Below are 20,565 nucleotides of genomic sequence, written 5' to 3'. Positions count from 1 at the left end.
GGGAATATGTAGGAAGTATTCTATTCCCCCAGTACTGGACTGTGAAGCAGATATTTCATATGTTTGGGATGATTTGGATTGGTGTTTGTGACTTCAGAACTAGATCAGCCATCTGTATCTGACCTTACTAAAAGTGTCACAGCTGAATGCTAACTAATTCAGACAGACATCTAATATCTAGTGTAAATATATACACTAGGATATTTTCTGCAGCAAAGAAAATGCCCTTTGAATATGCAACTGTTTAGAATAAATATTGGATACGTAAATAACATGTTTACAGATGGTCATTATAAAGTTCCCTGCATTTATTCATGTTTGCTGAAGTTGAATTAATAAAAACAATTCAGCCAGTCAAACAACTGATCATAGCTCAATATCCTCTCACAGAGAATCGCATTATTAATATTCCAGCACCTGAGGTTGTGCTCTCTGAACCAGACTCTCAAATTTATTAAAAAAATAAAAATAAATAAATAAAATAAAACCACCCTTGTTGATAATGTGGGTTTTTTTTTTTAAGTGGAAAACATTACTTGCTTCTTTCCTTCTCTGAGATCTTAATGCCACAAGGATCAAGCAATAGCATCATTCTCCCTGACTAAACAGCCTTGTTCAGAACGACAGCAACGTTACAACTGATGAGACTGAGGGCAGTCACTGATTGAGGCGGTGCAGCAGGTAGTGTCGCAGTCACACAGCTCCAGGGACCTGGAGGTTGTGGGTTAGAGTCCTGCTCAAGGTGACTGACTGAGGAGTTGGGTGTGTTCTCCCTGTGTCTGTGTGGGTTTCCTCCGGTTGCCGCAGTTCCCTCCCACAGTTCAAAAACACACGTTGGTAGGTGGATTGGCGACTCAAACGTGTCCATGTGTGAGTGTGTTGCCCTCTGAAGGACTGGCGCCCCCTCTAGGGTTTGTTCCTGCCTTGTGCCCAATGATTCTGGACCCACCACGACCCTGAACCGGATAAGCTGTTACAGACAACGAATGAATGAATAACAATGAAATAATGTGAGTTCTTGTAACTCAGTTTATGGATAGAGTCCACCCATCAACAAAAAGAGCCAATCAGCTTGCTGGTTATCAATGTTGTGGCACTCGTGGGGAAACCCCAACACAATGTAGAGATTTTTGTGTACAAAATCAAAAATCGTGTTTGTGCATTATTTAGACAAATTCTACTAATTATTAATTAATTTATCAGTAATTTAAAGTGTTTTTGAAACTAATTTCACATTAAGTTTTGAGTATTTCTACTCAGAGCTAGGAGCCTGCTCATGTGACTGGAAATAACTCCCTGGGTCCACTGCGAAATGGCCGCAGAGTGAACAGACCTAGCTTTAAGACTTTGCCTTAAATGGGAATGAGCCACATCTCAGTTCAGCGCAAGAGCCCAGGAGTGTGGATCAAAGAGCAGAAGCGCTGGATTTTAGCTTTTTTCGCATCATACTCTTTATTCACATTTTCTCCATCTCCATCAGTACTCGTTTCTGAGCTCGAGCTCAGATTAACCTAATTTTTGTACCCTCACAAACACTGGCCTAACCTGTGACTAATCACAGAGGAGGCAGTAAACTCTAAAAACATATGTACCCTGTAAATCTTAAACATGTTACTAGTAATATATTAGCCATTTATTGTGATAGTATAAACTCAGTGCCTGATCGGAGCAGAAAAAGTTATCAATTGCATGCAAGAACTTTAATCATTTAAAACAGAAAAATGTAATAAGATTTTATAAGCTATTGTGGACCATTACTGTTATTCTATTCATGCATCTGTCACATAATGAGCAAGAAATCTAACACTGCAAATTACAATATTACAGTAATGACAAAATGTTATATAAATTTAATTAACAGCTTTTAGTACACATTAGTGCATTTCCATGAGATACAATCTAGAGTCTAAACTCTGACTTTTCTTCCAAAATGAAGGTTATTAGTTGGTTGTTTTACCTCCTTTGCGGCAGTAGCACTTCTTTGTCTTTTCTGAGTAGGCTTTACATGCTGGACCATATATGTTTGTATTCAACCAGCCAAGTTACTGATGGTAAATGGTTAATACTGGAAGTCACCAGTCACCATCTCATCCCAAACATACTGGCGGCATCTCAGTTGTTTCAGAAAACACAGTTGCACTTCTACACAAGTTGGCAGAATTTATACCCACTAGGGCATAGTGACCCTAGTTCTCTATGCTTTTCTATAAAGATTTTACAATTCCACAATGTATGCACCTTAAACATAAACGAATTCACTAAATATAAAGTCAACAAATGTTACTTTTGTATTAGCTTCATGTCTAATATCCAAGGATGACGGCATTGTGACATGGGTATATTTCAGTGTCACTTGGCAAATTTTTTAAAATACCCTTCCAACAAGCATCCATCCTGTGCTGCCATAAGTCATGGGAAGAACACCGTGTTCGCAGGCTGAGAGCACACAGAGCTCTTTATATGCGCTGTATTTATACATGAGGCAGCCAGGCTATCCATTTCCCTCTCCTAATGGGCTTGAGCCGACAGGAGGAAATCTGAGCCCTTGAGGGAAGTAAAACTCCACTGAGAGAGACAGTGCTGTGATGCAGGGATGTACCACAGGGGTCTGTTCTAGGCCCCCCTTCTCAATTCACCTCTCACTCAGAAAACAGCAACCTCTTTTACTCCCAGTCTCTCTCACTCCCTACTAATCTCTACATTTTCTTTCTTCCTCTACCACTTGCGAACTTTCCCTCTACTTCACTGCCCAGTTTTCTATTTCTCTTATGAAGCACCACCACAGTGTGGTCAGCCAATTTTTTTGTACCCTAGACAAATGAACAAATAAAGACCTGTTTCTGTCACATTCTACACTTGCACAGGAATGTTCAACTGTGCCATGTTTGAACTCAGAAAACAAAGTGATTAAAACGGTAAAGAATTCTCTCTGACTCACTGTAGCAGTATTTCAGATTTCTTCATTATTCCTTTGAAATGTCAGACAGATTGCTACATCTGATTTGAGTTTTTCATCCTGTTACAATTCAGTTAAGGAAGAAAAAAAGTAGTATACTACTACTACTATAAAGTAGTTAGCAACCAACAGTGGTGTGTTAATCTTTAGGTCCACTGTGTGTCCAAACATTTATACACCCACTGCTGACACAAGGTTTCGATTCCGCAGACAATTTGTAAAACCTCAAAAGCACGGGCTTGTGTGCAGCAGCTCCAGAGTTTACTGTTTAATTGCCAAAGTTCTCCTTGCTTCATGAAAAATGTTAGCTATAGGGGTACAACACACTCAGCACAGTTTAATATAAAAAACGCTCTCAGAAAAAGTGCAAACCCTAAAAGTACATTACATTCTCTGAAGGAGAACATCATTAAACTGTGTAAAATAAAACAAGACATGGCGATTAAATTGGGCATATACATTCAGCACAATGTAATTCTTCACTGTTAATAAGAAACAATTATATTCCCTAATTTTAAAATTAAAAAGGTACTGAATGTGTGCCCTAGAGGGTACCACCACAGCGACAGTTTTTCTGTCTCTGTGTAACAAGCTGGAGAGGGACGTCTAGCATAAAGCATAAACGTGAAGAAGCTACTGAACAAACTACTTAATAGCCTTAATTTCAGAAGAGATGTTGGACGTGTTGAAGTCTCTTTTCAGGCAAAAGCTCTGTCTGTTCACATGGAAGTTAAAGGAAGTCTTTCAGATGGGACTGCTGTTTCGTAAAGCTCGTGAATTAGTTTTTATAGATTTTACTATTTCCTTAGTTATACAGCATTAAATAATTAGGCAGAATTTCATAATATAGATGTGGTAGAGCATGGCAACAGAGAAGATGATTAAGTGTAGGTTAGGTGTAACAAAAAAAATAAAAATAAAATAAATGAAACAACGATAATAATGAATCAAGTATCTGGAATCAGATTCAGAGCTATTGTCTGGGTCACAACTGACAGCATATGGCTGCTAGGTCCATTAGAGAAATCTACCACAGGAAATAGACTAGGTCCCAGAGAATTGCAGTGCTGCAGTTTCGGATGTCCCTGCTGTGTCCTTAAGCAAAGCACTCAACTCCAAACGGATCTTCATAATCCCACTTACCTCTCCTCCCACAAGGGAGCTTGGAGATCGATGTCCTCCATCTTACTGCTGATAAGAGCTGATGCTTTCTAGGGAATTCAGCTTTTTTTTTTTTTTTTTTTTTTATGTAAGTAATACATTTTTTCCAACTTGCAATTGTTTAACTTTAAAACCTGATACACTTATGTAGATATTGATATAGAAGTCTACGGGTACCCTAAAGTTAACTAAAGAAAACAATTTGAATGTTCAAGATGCGGAGTGTTGAAGCTCAATATGTCCACATGATTAGTGTACGATAATTAAAACAATATTCAGTGCAATAAATCCATCCGTGCTGTTATGTAATGATGTGCTGTGTTATCCGTGGTGTTTCCTACCTCGATCTGCTGGACGGTCAGGTCCAGAAAGGTATTCTCGTTACGGACACTGATGAGGCTCTTGGGGCCTTTGCAGCCCATACTGGTGCCCAGCCCTCCGTTAAGTTTCACCACCACCAGCTTGTTCAGACTATCCGCCACACTGTGCGGCAGAACCTTCTCCTGGATGCGCTCATATGGTTGGATCTGTTGGAACACATGCACAGAGATTAATGTATATTTAGATATATTCAAATCCCATGTGAAAGATTTGACACCCCCAGACACTGACACACTATTAGTTTAAATGAAAAGTTCTTTAAAAAGCAATTATAAATGTTTTGCACCAGTGTTATATTACAATTATTTCATTTGTGACCCTCCTATTGTTGTCATTATTAATTATTTTGTAAACTGTACTGTATAATTACAGTTTTAATAATTACTAATATATATTAGTACATCTTCTAGCATACAGAAAACATAGGCCCAAATTTTAGTAAGGTAAAAACTTTACGTGGGGTATCTATTCCCTGATTGCTCATGTGCTCACCACACTTATGGTTATGTATTTATGTATGCCAAATTATGATGAGTTATGCTTCATACAATGCATAATCAAAACAGAAATAGAAACCTGTACACACCTTATTTCCATTCTTTAACTCTGTCCTCACCCTCTCATTTTCTCCATTTCCATCACTATCATCACACTCATCCCTATCATTTTTGTCTTGCTTCTGTCTATTCTCCCTTTCTTCCTCTATTTTCCTTTACCATCTTCTCCCCCATTTTTGTTTCTAGAACCCTCCCACTGTTTGTTTTTACTGTTTTTTTCTCTCTCCCTTCCCCCTGTCTCCAGAATTGTGCAACAAAGCCAGATGTCCTCCAGATGAGGAATCACTGAATCAGAGAGGAGACATAGAGCCTCACACAGAAGATGAGAATGGTCCCACTTAGACCGGGTGTATCCTAACACTCTGAATAATGTACTAATAAAATGAACGGCTTGAGAGGGTGTAAAAGAAAAAGCCAAAAAAGCAGTGAGTGAGGAAAGATGACAGATTCTGTGCTCAGTTTAATGCAATTTCCCCCCTTTCACACTGAATGTGGTCATAGGCTAAACCAAAGGAACACACCCACAATGCAGTGTCCGCACCCAAGGATGGTGTCCACACAACTCAATGACTCAAGTCACCAGGCTCAATGCCAAATTATGGGCAGAGGGTTATTAAACCCCGTAAGCACTGAAACTGTTTTCTGGATGGAATAAAGTCCACCCAAAATAATTAGGTATGAGTTGGTATCCAGAATCAATCCCCAAACACCAGTGTCCAACCTCACTGAGGTTTATGTAGCTGAGTGCTATTAAATTCTCAGGATTCTGCCAAATTTGGGGCTTTGCCCCACTATAAAATTTTTACCAAGTTAACACTATCCTGATGGATAAACACACAAGCCTTGTAGCTTCAGTGCATGCCTAAGTCGCAAAGCATATATATGCTGATCAACTACATTTGTTATTAAAGACATTGTTTGGTGAATGTGTGATTTTAGGCCAAGATGTTCATTTAAGCACCTTTCTGGTGATGGGCTGGTGGCCAGCCAGATGTGGAGGAGCTGTTTATAGAAAATAAGAATTGACAGTAGTTTTGAAATATAATGAGTCTGGCCCAGAGAGAGATGAAAGACTAAAATCCTGTTAAAGAACTAAGAAAGAGAAAAGGAAGTAGGGGAGAGTGCAAGAAATAGAAAGTGAGCAAAGAACTCTGCAACAAAAATGAGGAAAAAGCACAAGTGAAAGGGTAGAGATTGAGAAAATGAGAGAGGAGATGAGTGAGCAAAGCAGAGAAAACTGAAAGGGGGTGGGGGGCAGGAAAAGAAAAGAAGGAACCTCAATATTGACGGGGGAAGGAAAAAAAACCCTCAAATTCTCAATGCATTTCAAATCAAGTCTCACAACAAGTCTACAATTTCAGGCCCCTAGATCCCAGGAGCTAAACACTGAACAGGGTCCCCTCTGTCAGCTGGAGCAGACTAACCTCAACTCATTAACTCTCAACCTCCCAAACTCTGACTAGCATTGCTTCCCCACACCAGAGTCAACCAAAGTAAAACCACTTACCTGAAACACCAGATAAATTACTGCCTGAACCTAAACCCAGAATACACACGGCCCAAATGTCTTGTTACTGTCCACAATACGAAGCAGGGACAGATTCTGACCAGCAACAGAAAAAGTGAACACACACTGGCCATACTGAGAGGCAGACACAAAGTCCTGGCTCCTCAGAGAGGTAAGTGTGTGGTCACTGTGGGACAGGGGTGCACTTCCTCATTTAATAGGAATAAATATTGTTTATATATGAACAAGAACAGGGAGGAGAAGAGGAAAAAAAAAAAAAAAAGTGGCCCTGCCCCTGTATTAGGTTTAATAATAAAACAAAGAATGGCACTCCTGTTGGTTATTCCTGCATTGCAGAGGTTAGACATGCCTGTGTTCTGTATAGATTTCTGCATTCAAACAAAGCCCAAATCAATAAGCAATTGTGCAGTGCAGTTCTTCTCTTCTTGTCATGAATGAAGGGGTGGAGAAGAGACAACAACTGAAAGATAATTGGAAAGTGTGACGAATGAATGCAGCAGTAATACAAAACAGCATCAAGGGGCAAACTTATTAAGCCTTATTTAGATCAGGAACACATTTATACATGTGCCCTCAGTAACTCTTGTATCAAGACAGAAAATACATTGTCAGTGGCCGCTTATGTTTCTGGTAGAGTTTTCTATGGACCCAGATGTTTGTGTCATGTTATTATGTGATTATGCTACATTCACAACAGGGTCCAAGTGCCCGAGTGGAGTACAGATGCTGAATAGTAACAATGCAAGGTTTACCACCCAAGCTAATTAAACATTGAGATAGGGTTGAGTCCGATATGTTGTAGAAATGCTGAATAGTAACAGTCTAAGAGAAGATATTCACCTGGAAAAACATGAAGATATGTTTCCAGACGGGACTAAAATTAACTGATTATGATAAAAAAAAAAAATGTTGGTAATTCGGCCTGTGAAGCTCCCAGTGGTCAAGAGAGAAAAACATACACATCCCGTACAAATGGCAAAGAAACAGGAATAAGAAAATGGCCCAGGTAAACAGAATCCTGTCTGAACAGCTCTTTAAACAAGGGGAGTGTTTTATAAGTTTGTGAATAATAACATTTGGTATCCAACATTAACCAGCTTTGACTCTACATCGGCATAACTGCAGATAAAAACTGATACAGACCACTAAGCACGAATGTTTCTGAATAATCTAAAAATTCCAGGTGAGGATGGCAGTTAAGGCTGATCTTCTGTGTTTGCTTGATGCAGAGCCTATGCCGTTGAGAGCGTACTTCTGCATTGTGTTACACCACAAACTGGTGTAAATTAAATTTCACAAGCGAAAAGATTGTGTTGGATTTCAATTAGCTCTGCATTTACTACCTACCTATGAATTAGTACCTACTCTGCATGGTAGTGAGCAGTGACTGAAAAAATACCTGGATCGAGGGAGCAGATTTGGCCAGTGGAAAGGCAAGAAAGATGAGCCATGTTGGTTCCATGCAGTGGAAAAGCACCATATGTAGTACACAATACAGTGTTGCAGTAGAATTACTTTTCTAAATCTTTATAGTGCTCTATTTAGGGAATAGGTCGCTGTTTGGAACAGTTACATTTTTGAAGAAATGCACATGTTCTCCTCCAAAGCTGAGCTCAATTTACGTTGTGGTAGTTTGACAAGGAGGTCCATGTGTTTGTTTTTATTTTTTTACAATTTAAAAAGTAAATAAATTAATAAAACCTCTTCTAACGAAAGCATAAAGTGATTGGCTGCTTAATGCTTAAAAATAAGAGTAAACTACTGTTTCTGCAGTGATATGATGGGAGAGTCAACCTAAAAACCTACTCCTCCAGCACTCCTGGAGCAAGTTTAAAGTAGTAAAGTTTCATCTCTTCACTTACATTTATCAGAACAGGCAAAGTACAAAAGGTGTTTATTGACCATCATATCAGTGTAAACATTTGTGACCTATTGTAAAAGATAAAATAAGATTAATGTAGATATCATTTGGGCAAAAGTTGTATGGGTCAATTGCCTGCTTAGCTTGTGACTACATTCAAATATTTACATAAATTTTTCTTTATCTTCAACACCATATCCTACATTTAAAAAAAAAATAAAAATAAAAAAAAAAAAGTTCCAATATTTTTTACTGATTATCAGTATTTTAGGCTGAAAAGTAAAAAAAAACTCCCCAGAAAAGAGATACACACATGCGCCAGTGACATTTAAGAAAAAAATAAAAATAAATAATAATAATAATAATTCCAGAGCATTTAACAAATATTGCAAATTTTAAATATACACACATCCAAGGATTGCACAAACACAACCATTTAGAAACTCATTGTCTGACAATACGGTCTAGAGCCATTTTTACACATCCAGCAAACTAGAATTGTTCTGGATATTACAACGAGGAGCTGCATGTGTGAACACAAACGTATGGTTCAACTGTTAAGCACATTGCCTGGATTTTACCAAAAAAAAGTTCTCAAACTTTCACTGCTTGATTTATTCATTAATAATTCTAATAAGAAACAAGTGTAATGTCAATGTGGGGAATGTAAATGATAGGGGCAGCAAACATCCCATGAACAGTAAGGGTGAGGGTTCCTACTGTCTCTTGCAATACTAAGCACTGCTCTGATTCCTGGAACTTGGAAAGAACAAAGAAGTGCTCTAGTTACTGAACTAACACTGCATCTGTACACATTTACATTTTACACACCCTTAGTCAAAATACACTTTTCCCTCATGATTCCCTTAATAAAAAGGAGCTTGACACGACATGTAAAAGGGAATATACAATTTTTCTGAAATTATGGGTGCACATTAGAAAAGAAAACTATAATAAAAATGTACCATACATTTTACACAGGTCACAATTTATATTATTCCAAGACTTACATACAATTCAGGAACACTGAGATAAACTGCCTTCTCAATGATTTAGGGGGAATATATATATATTAATTAAAAATAAATTAAAATCTTCCATGATAGTGGAAGCTCAGTACGTATCCGTCACCAAGAACATCAGTACACACTATTGCTAATTGTTTTGAGGCTCATTGTAATCAGATCCATTGCTTCAACACTTACAGAAGAGTGGAGATTTTTACTTCAGCAAAAAGACAACCTCCATATTAATACACTACACTTAAAAAGAAATGCTGGGTGAACGGATCTCTACACACCTTTGACCACAGTGTGCTCTTAAGTCTGCAGCTGTGTGTGCGGTGTTGTAGGATAGTGAGGCTCAGTAAAGCCCCGTTTCCTCCAGTGTGAGTGTACTCGGGGGAGCAGGCTGTAGTCCTTCGTTTTTTCAGCTGTGGGTTTTATTGCTGTGAGCTGTAATATCTTAGTGCTCCTTATTATTAAACGCCCACTGAGATCTGTGGAGCACTGTTATTTCAGGCAGACTCATTAAAATTGGGCAGTGTGTAATAAGCAAAGCACTGCCCTAATGCTTAGGATCTGCTTCATTCTGACTGATGCTTTAATATCCTGAGGACCAATAGGCACGTCAGGAAGGCCAAGAACATTTATTATTATTATTTTAAATCTATCAATCAAATGAGTCAGTAATAGAGCCAGGTCAGTGCTAAGTCAAAGTAAACTGGTTGACTAAGGAATCTTGAGTTGTACAGTAGTCCAAAAGTTGGCTATTATTGGTAACTTAAGTTAAATTTCAAGATACATTCTGTATCTCAGCATCTTTTAAGGTGGAACTGTACATTTGAGAAGGAACACAACCATTTGTATGTGACTGAAGTTTTTATGCACCATTTGAATTACTACAAAGTAATTTGTAACTCGGCTTGATTTGTTGTGTAGCGTTTTCGGTAATGCAGTTAGCTGTCACCCTTGAGCAGAGAGAGAAAGCCAAACCAAGACTTATGGCTCCATCAGCTGAGATAACGTAGGCACCCTCCATGTTCCTCTATGGCCATTCAAATTTTGTAAATAAATTACATCTTCATAACACGGTGTACTGTGTTGTAAAGAACCTTTACAAACACCAAACTAACAGTAGGATGGTCCTTCCTCTAGTTAATCTCACATTGCCAGACTCTAGGAAGTCTGGTACCTTTTGCCACTGAACAGGACCAAGAGCCACCTACTACTACAGGAAAGGGAATTTGACTGACACACAAAAGGACCAATCAGATGTCCATTTTGGCATGACGGAGGAGGTGACAGACAGCCAATCAGAAGACAACTGGAAGAATCCTAAAAATGAGGCCAACTTAACGCATATAGTGTCAGACTCTGCTTAAACTTCTGAATGGAGCGCCTGTGTTTGAGACTACCCTCGAGCTAACAGAACCAGGCAGTTAGCATTCTCCTTCAGGTGTGCCCATATTACATTTGCATATTTTGGGTGTCCAATAGCCACTCATTCTAGAGTGTTTACTCACTCATTCTAGAACATTAAATGTCAATTCTGTTATGACTGCTAGAAGCTATGTGCTTTTGTGTTGTCAAGGGGTGTGTGACAGGGTTGTCCTGTCATTCTCAGTCAATTTTTCACCCTAAAAAAGAACCGCATTCAGCCATGAGGAGCTGGGATGAGTGAACAAGCGAGAGTGAGAGCATGTGTCGTGGAATTCCTTTTAAATTCCATAACTTAATTATGTACACAATGTGTATCAAAATGAACTATAACAACCCTTAGCCAATTAAAGCTGAAACGTGAAAAAAAAAGAACTACATTAATTGCACATATCTGCATATGTAGGAGGATGATTATTTTAGTAGGTGTGGAACTGCTTATTTTTAAAACTGCAGCTAAAAAAGCTAATTGTTTGTAAATAGGCTTTCATTGCATTTGCTGAATGATAAGAGCACGGTGTGTCACTACAGTGTTAAAATAACAAAAATAGTATCAATGTCATAAAATGAGTTAAATATGTTGTAAAACCTGTATGTGTTTAGTTCATGAGCTTCAGTATCATGTTATTTGTAATTTTACAAACTAATATGCCTCATGGTGGGTCAGGGGCAAGTGGAGGAAAATGCTAGTTGTGTTAACTACACGTCGCATAAAAACCTGAGTAAAAGCCAGTGGTTTGTCATGCACCACACTGTTTGTATTATTCTTTTGTTTCCAGGATTTTTAATCCAGCTCCACCTTAAAAGGCACTTTTGGGAATAGTTCTGTTCAGACATTGTCAAGTTTGTCACTGCACTTGGATCAGGTTCATTAAAGTCAGTCAGTAGAAGGAGTGGAGGAATAGAATCAAATGTCAGCTCTTAGGTTGGTAAATGCAAATGCATTAGACATTCCTACTGAGGTTCTGTTCAATGGAACTTTGAGGGGAACTACTATTTACAACTAATTTTTTTTGTATTCATTGAGCAGCTCAGCATCTTTTAAAAAAGGTGGAACAGTATATTGGGGTGGATGGGGGGTTCCTTTATCTTTCTTTCAAAAACAAACTTCATGGCTACAGTAACTTGCCTGTAAACTTTTATTCACTGTTTAAATTACCACAGAAATTCATGTTACCCTAGTTGTTTAGTTTTGTATCACTTTGTGTGTTAAGGTAGAACTTCTAAGTAAAGTAATCTATAACAACAAGAATAAGTCAATATTATCCATCCATGGAGCAGATACAGAACAAAATCCTTCTCACTTTAGACGTCTCTCCGCTGTTCAAACATCCACAGATGACATTTCTCAACTGTGACTAAGCTAATAACACCCATCAACCCCTTCCATTTACTGAAGAAACAATACTTTTACAAAAGCAATGTATTTATGTTATTTGCCTCTACCTCTGCCATTCTAATGCACATGGAGAGTTTAAGATATTTCATGCCATAAACAAACACCCATTATAGTCTGGGTTTTCCAGACATATCAATAGTGATTCAGCAGAAAATATCCTCTTAATACCCTCATCTTCATTTAAAAAGTCTTTGTTTGAGCAACTGCACTCAGACTTTTCACAAGTGCAAATTACATTATAGTAAACTTTAGGTTCTGGCTAGACCTTGGTCCAACAGTCACAGTACCTTCTCAGAAACCACCGTCATTATATGTGCATTTAAAAAGCCATCCAGATTATACTGTTTTCAGTACATATTTCTGAGGAAAACGGAAGAGGACAAAATGAATGTGGGTGTTTAGACATTATAAAGCTTACATTATGAAAAGAACAGACACTAAAAAGAAAGAAAGGACCTGCTTATGTTCCAAGAACATGAGACTGGTCCACCCAGAGACTATACCTCAGAAGAGAATGAAAATGTAATGGAGGGTGAACGTGATACATCCTGAGGATCGTAACTGCATCCAGTAGTATTCAGTAAACTTCTGAGGAATGATACCAGAAGCTGAGACTACTACTTTATAAAACATGAAAATGTTTAGGCAATACCCATGTCAATAATTCCTAGACAGTTGGCTGCCATAAATGAACAGGATGCTGTGAGCATAGCTTCATTTGATAAAAACTCAATTGCCCCAAGCCACTGGCAGTGTACATGATGAATATATTAAGGTGGTCTTACAGAGTCTTCTGGGGGTCTGTTGATCTTGGCCCACTCCACTGAAGGCCCTTTCACCTGCAGGAACCGGTGGAACAGCTTCTCAAAGCCTTCAAAATTCTTCTTACAAGTCTGTGAAAGGAAGAGAGGGACATGTTTACACAGGTTTTTTTTAGGTTTTGAGTTTAAAACAGGGCTAACTCCTCTCAGAATGGTATGTATTGTGCCTTTCGTTTCCAGACAAGACTACTTTTCCATTACTCATTTACAGTCTTTAACTGCATTTTCCCGTTCAGAGTTGGATACAGAGCCTATCCTGAATCACAGGGGTGCAAGGTAGGAACACACCCTGGATGTGACGCCAGTCTGCCGCAGGGCATCAAACACTCACCCTGTGACTCAGTCAATCAACCAGCATGTGTTTTAGGGCTGTGGGATGAAACCGAAACACACAGAAGTAACAGGGAGAACGCAAACTCCTCACAGTGACCTGAAGCAAGATTCTAGAGCTGTGTGGCATTTTAATTCCATACTGTCCCTAGCACAAGTGTTTTACGCCATCATAAGGTGCCCCTCATAGCCTCACTAAATAGAATAAATGAGTTGTTTTACCACATCCACTACATTTTATGACTTGTATAATTATATATCTTCAGATGATGCAGGCTTGCGATGGAGAGATTTAAGTCTATTTTTGCTATTTGTTTAAGCATTTTTACAGCTGTTTATATCAAAATATGAACTGACCAAAACATCACTGTTTAATTTGAAAATGCTTTTCCATCGCTCATTTTCACATTTCGATATTCTAAGGTATTCACCTTACCCGAGTCTAGAAGTCTTTTTGCAATATTTGGGCGTTTTTACACATTTCTAGCCTTTTACACGCCGTGTTGTGTATTTTTTTATTTTTTTTTGCAATAACTCAGAGAATGGAAAAACCCACTAATGGTCATCAGTTATTTTGCAACAGTTCTGAACAACTGATGACATGCTCTTAACTTGAGGACCAGTGGGAAATGAACACATGCATAGTTAAAATTTCAGTCTACTATTGAGCATTAAAGCAGAGTAAAAGTCATTACATTTTTGAGTGCTAGGACACAACTGTGCTTGACATGAACTAACAAGTTATTAAAAGGTCCTACTTCATTGTTCTCTTTGAGATTGTAAAGGGTTATGTAAAATATGGAACAATTTCATTGAGTGGCCCAATAAAAATGCCCCAAAATAATTGGAATTAAATCTTTTTACTTAGACTTCCATTGAAAAAGTTACTATTTTGTGAGATGCATGTTTTAAAACTGGACAGCAATAATAAATATCTACTGTACATTTGACTTTACACTCAACTTGTGTGGTTTATCCCTCAATAAACACGATATGCTTCTCATAAAAGGTTAAGTGCTTATTTATCATACAAGTAAATCATTAGCACTCTAAAGTGGATGAGGCTATAGCTTTGTGGAGTTAAGGCTAGAAAGTAAACACATGCTAATTCATAGTCTGATATGTAAAAATTATAAGTGACACCCTCTCCCCAGACCTTTGACACATTTTATTCTTCATTTTATTGTTTGAGTTTGCTGGGTGTGCCACACATCTAGGCAGGTTTCTGTTTGAAGTCAGTTCCGGGCAAGGGGATGCTGGCATTCATCTGTTTGACTATGGCAGGAGGGTAAACAAATAAAACAATCCACAGCTGAAGTGCTCCTGACCAAAACTAAGTATGAAGTCTTCTCAGACAAACAGAAGCATCTTATGTTCATTCTCTGGAACATAAAAATTAACAAAAGAGCAAAAATAATTTCAAGTGATATACGTGACCAACCTTAGTGTTTTGTGAATGAATATATATTTAAAATGTAATGCCTGCAACACTCTCCAAAGAACTTGGAAACTTACACCAAATGTTTTGCAAAACCATGAGAAAATGATCAAAACAGATAAAAAGTTATATTTCTCAGTACAAGACTGCAAATGATGTAGGTCTTTCAACATCTACGGTACATACTGTAAAGAGTGTCAGGGAATCGAGAGAATCCTCTGTCTGAGCAGTACAAGGCAACAGACTGCTGTTGAATGTTCATGACCTTCGATCAAGCAGAAAACACTGCATGAGAAACTAATGCACGGCCACATCAAGAAACAATCTGAAATACTGCTCAAAAAAATTACACGAAATACCACTTGCAAAACTCCAACAATTAGTATCCTTAGTTACCAAGTTATTATAAGGTCTAATTAAAAGAAAGGTGATGTAATAGTGGTAAACATGCCTCTGTCCAAAGTGTCAGTGTGTCACAAGCAACAAATCCCAAATGTGTTTTGGTTTACAAAATACAATCTAGTTGGTCAGTGAAAGAACTAAAAACCTTTGTTATTCTTCAGTTAACTAAAAGATTAAAGAAGAACTAAATCACAGATTGTTGATTCAATTTAAATTTTTAAATTCACAACATTTTCCAGAAAATGGGTTTTTATAAATAAACAAATGTTGATAATCAGGTGTCATTACATATTTTCTCCAAGATGCCTGAAGCTCTGCACATTGCATAATTTAGAGCTGGAGTCACTGGTTAAATTAGAAGTTAGTGTTCTCCTCTGAGCCTGTTGAGCTCCAAAGTCCTCACCTGCTGCCTTTGGCAAGTACAAAAACAAAGACTCTGCAGTATCCTTGAGATACACATGGGGACTAATCAGTGTGTTATTGCCTTGTAGCCATCCAAACCCAACAGGGAAGTACAGGATTTTTTTTAAACTTGCCATTTAGTTGCATTAATATTGAAAGCTTGAACAATGCTGCTACTAATAATCAGATACGCTCCTTTAACCAAATGAGACATTGATGCCTCAGACCGTCGGCACACTGTTAACACCAAAGTGTTCACTCTGGGACCAGACAGCAGTGAAGGTCAGGACAAAAATGGTACCCACCTCAGCATCAGAACCCTTAGAAGTGCTCTGCAGTTTCTCCAGCTCCATGTGCATGGAGCTCTCCAGCTGCTGACGCATCATTTCCTGAAACTGAGCCATTGAGCTGTTCGACACCAACCTGGTCACACCTGCAAATTTGTAAAACACATGTACGTTATTGACAGTGAATATACAAATATATACACAGTGGTGAATAATTAATTTGTGAAGGTTTAATGCGAAAAATTAAGGGGTAAGTCACAGACAACAAACATCTTGTTCTAACAGGCTTCACTAGAAAACTTTGCATGCTTTGTATGAAGCATGATTGTATACACAACACAACTACATGCAAAATCAGGTGCATCAGTGCCTTTATGACAGCATTCCATTATTAATTACTTTATTTCAGGTTTCACAATAACAATTCCTGAACAGAAATAGAAGATATCGTCTATGAAGACAGGTCAGACTGGTCTGACGCTTTGTTTCCTCTTCCTTGTAATGACAGCAGTATCAGAGACACAGTATAGTGCTGTGAGAACAATATATTTATATATTAAAAAATAAAACTGTCATTAAATATTTCCCCTATATAATTTCTCATGCCATTTTTCATAAGAATACTAAAAGACTAAAGAATGTCTCTCAAGAAGAAAGCTAGAGGGGGAATAAAATACATAAAATATTTAAACACATTTCCCCATAAAACTCAAAGTAACATTTCTGCAAATAGTCAAACAGGCAGTGGCTTTAGATGCGGTAGATAAAATTTAGCCTGAAATACAATGGAAAATTCTTGGAAAGATGCCCAAACACAGCTGATTATTATTGCTTCCAGTGACTAGATGATCATAATCTCTGGCAAAACATACCCGAGGTCCCACATTTGAAGCCCTTTAAAACAGTAGTGCATTCTCACATTTTAGCACTTTTTTACTCAGTAAAAAGCAATGTACAGTCTATTAAAATAAACAGTTAAGTGGTTCTGACATGTGCTGATTTGTTTCCACTGAGATATTACAAGGATTCCACAACCATCTGTTAACGGTGGGCAAGGACTCCAAAGAAGACTATTATGCTATCTGTTAGCCAGTATTAGATATTTTGCAGTTTGCATGCTCCAAACATGGTGAGCTTCAACAAGTACGTATTAGCAGCAGTTTAAAGCTTCACATCTCAGAAGAGGCATATTTTAGACTTCTCGGCACAAGCTCCAACTGGACATAGCTGGAGAAAGCAGGCCATAAAGAAAAAAAATCAATTTTGAAAGTTTTTTGTTAAAAATAAATAAATAATAATCAAATATAAAAGTATGGTCATTAGTGGGGATTACATTTTGGTACATCATTAAACCATCCAACCATCCCCCAAGTCTAGATATTTACGAGTCTTAAAATAATCACTGGACAAGAACAGCTAGGAAACACGTAAAAAAAAAGTGAGTTCCAGACTACTTCCAGACGCCTGTACAGCACTTTCAGCAACCCTTTCTTTCAAAGATGTACTTCATGAGCTTGAGAAAACAACCATTCACTCATACATAAATTCCTGTGACAACCAACCAAAGGACCCTCTGTGTGTATGATGTCTGTGGGTTTATACGTTATTAGCTACATATGGTCTGCGAAAAAAAAAAATCTTTAACCCGACATTCCTTAACGTCTCCATTGAGACATTCTTCTTATACGTCTTAGGTTTTCACCCAGTTTTCTCTCATTTCCATTAACTGACAGTAATTGGACAGCTCTTAACACGCGTAGGAGGACAACACCAAACGCCCAGTTAGGATAGTATTACACTAGCGATCAACTCAAACAATTTACAGTAAATGGACTTTTTGGACCTTTTAATGTGAGCTCTTCAACGTGACGAACTGGATTTTTAAACGTAAAAACTTATTTCATTGTTCCATCAGTGAACAAACATAGCCACGACGGTCTAAGATGTAACACCTGATGAATGTGCGCTCACCATTTGGCAAGCAACAGTTCTTTGCAATTTCTGTTAATCAGAGCTGCTTATTGATGCTCTAAAATGCTTATGTTAATAATAACAACAATTAATAACCCCCCCCCCCCCCCCCCCACCCAAGACAGATGACTCGAATAAAGCTGCACCAACACTCATTAGCAATGAGGACCATAGACAGTTTGACAAATTACATTAATTTCTGATGATTTCCATCATGAACATTAGTGTGAATAAACTTTCTAATTGCATTTTTAAAAAAAAATAAAACTAGGAACATGGAGTTTGAGGTTTAACAGCGCAGCTGAATGTAGGCTCAAACGGCATACAACTGTTTTTAAATGTAAGGTATTTCTAGCCTTATTCATGCATCAATTTTACAATAAAAAAGTGTATATAGCATTAAAAGACAAGGCTATGTTGCATGTCTTTGTAAATATAAAGTGAGAAATGATGCAATTAATATAATCTCTATAGATGAGCCTCTCCTTTCCTCGTGAATTAAGGAAATAGACAAAAATCTTAAAGAAAATACAAAATACTATATTTCAGTGCAATTCCACTCCCATAAAACCTACCTTCAACGTCAAGCGTCATTGTAGTTTATAGTATTTCCCTAAAACTGATTAAAACACAGTCAAACGGCGTTCGAAATCCTGTCCCTCAGTCTGGGAAAAAAACTCCAAACGTGGCTAAACTTCTCCAAACGTTTGTGAGCATGAGAAAGTGAGTCAGTCAAGTCCGACACATCTTCTGACTCTTACATTCGTCCAGTGGTTTTTAAATGTTTGTGTCTCCGCCCACTTCAGAACACTTTCATTCAGTATCTCTCTCCCCACGTCTCTCCCTGCTGTAAAAGAGTAGAAGCGAGTTTTTCCCTCCTCTCTTAGGTCACGCACCACATCCCGCAGCCTTCCCTCAGGGCTGCGCCCCAATCCTCACACTAGTGCACTACCGCGCAGGATTCCCGCCCACACTGTTCAACAGCGACCCGTCACTTATTTATACGAAGTAATACCTCAAGGGTATCAAGCCAACAAACAATCAAATACCCGGATTGTTTGGGGGGGGGGCACATATAGACATATAGTTGAATTTCAGATGTGACTGGTAACAATGCGACTAGCTATTATTTAAAAAAAAACTAGTATTTTAGTTTTTCTGTCAGCCAAGGGAGTACTTTTGTGTTACAGCAAAAAAACACCATTTACCTCCATTTTTGTGGAGCTGTCCTTCACACTATTGGCATTTTTTGTTTTAAAATTGGACAGTATGTGTATGAGAGAGAGTTAAAAACTGCCTACATAACGTGTGTTGTTAAAGTAACACAATGCTACAATTATTTGCGACAACCATGGATTCTTAAGACTTCCTCCAGTGAAAATCAAGTTTACACTGTAAACATGTCTGTGTGGCACTGTTTATACGAGTTAGAATACACGTGAATTACCTCAGATAAAGGATGGAGTCATGTCAGTTTGATAAACAGGTTAAAGCTTAAACGGTGTCTGCAGGGAAGAGTGGCATACACACAAACTGGAACATTGCTACAAATGATGGTGCAGTTCATGTGTGCAGAATAAAAACAGCACAATTTTTTTTATAGATGTACTGTTTTGATGTCAGAAAAATTAAACTAAATATGCTGTGTGAAAATGAAATTTAGAGAATCAAAGACTATTATTTCAAGATGAAAGATCATTTTAACAATCCACCTTCACCGGTTTATTCACATTACTGCCACTCTTCTGTACGTGACGGCCCTTTGTCAGTATTTTATTGAAATTACAAATTTATCCTCAAAAACCGGTGACTTTATTTAATCTGATCATATTCATGTTTAACCGTCTCATTTGCACAGCTAATATCACCAAGGGCAGTTTCCACTAGCCAGTGCCCTTGCGAGTGACCTCCGTAGTGTGCGAGTGGGCGAATGGGAACGCGCCCCACCTCCTTTCGCTTCCTCCCTCTCCGCCGGTAAACTCTGCCCCTCTTTTCGCCGTTCAAAAACAAAACCTTTGCCAATATTTTCGAAGTCCCGTGTTTTAACTTCGCCAGGTGGAATGACCAGTTCAGAGTGAGATACATCACAAATGGAAAGAAAGCTACGGATATACTAAAATTCCCTTCAGTCACGCGCATCGACTCCGACAGAAATGACGCGTCGCACAAATACAGGCTTCGGTTTGAAATCGGGAAATCTCTCGCGCTGATGTTCACTGGTTAAAACTCAAGTCCGCGACGCGATTATGCCAGTCGTAATAATAACAATAATAAAAAAACACAAGCGAAACATGAGCACGCGCGTGCTCAGGGCCCAGTTCACGCGGGGGGCATTGCTGCACGCGTCAAAGGCATGAAGAAACACGAGAAAAGATCAAAGTCCGCTCACCGCTGAAGGTCGAAGGACGCCGCTGCAGCTGACGGAGAGGATGATGATGAAGGTGATGACGATGCTGGTACTGTCCAGATGAAGGGCAGTGAGGGCGGAGGGAGGTGGAGCTCGCGCGCCTGCGGAAGTGCACGCGAGCCTACTGCGATCAAGTGCAACTGCTGTGGGAGCTCGCGACACTGCAGTGCTGCAAAAGCCCCCACATTAAACCCACCAGCCCGAATGACCCTAGTTTCACGCTCTA

General features: G+C 38.5%; 1 protein-coding gene across 2 annotated transcripts in view; it reads right to left on the bottom strand.

The window, feature by feature from the left end:
• Window positions 1-20,565, bottom strand: part of ugp2b (UDP-glucose pyrophosphorylase 2b) — a 27,338-nt gene extending 6,773 nt beyond the window's left edge. The window contains exons 1-4 of one of the 2 annotated variants that reach the window (XM_066672577.1): window positions 20,322-20,565; window positions 15,980-16,107; window positions 13,067-13,174; window positions 4,459-4,644 (exon numbers count right to left, since the gene is read on the bottom strand). In XM_066672577.1, the coding sequence (XP_066528674.1) occupies window positions 4,459-4,644; window positions 13,067-13,174; window positions 15,980-16,078 (393 nt within the window). In that variant the 5' untranslated portion in view covers window positions 16,079-16,107; window positions 20,322-20,565. Of the gene's footprint in view, window positions 1-4,458; window positions 4,645-13,066; window positions 13,175-15,979; window positions 16,108-18,507; window positions 18,650-20,321 lie in introns of those variants that run through there. The other variant, XM_066672569.1, reaches the window with a different exon arrangement.

This window comes from Hoplias malabaricus, chromosome 1 (genome assembly GCF_029633855.1).
Source record: "Hoplias malabaricus isolate fHopMal1 chromosome 1, fHopMal1.hap1, whole genome shotgun sequence".
In the NCBI taxonomy this organism is placed as follows: domain Eukaryota; kingdom Metazoa; phylum Chordata; class Actinopteri; order Characiformes; family Erythrinidae; genus Hoplias; species Hoplias malabaricus.
Note: the sequence above shows the minus strand (reverse complement) of the source record. Positions and strands in the feature narration are given on the sequence as shown.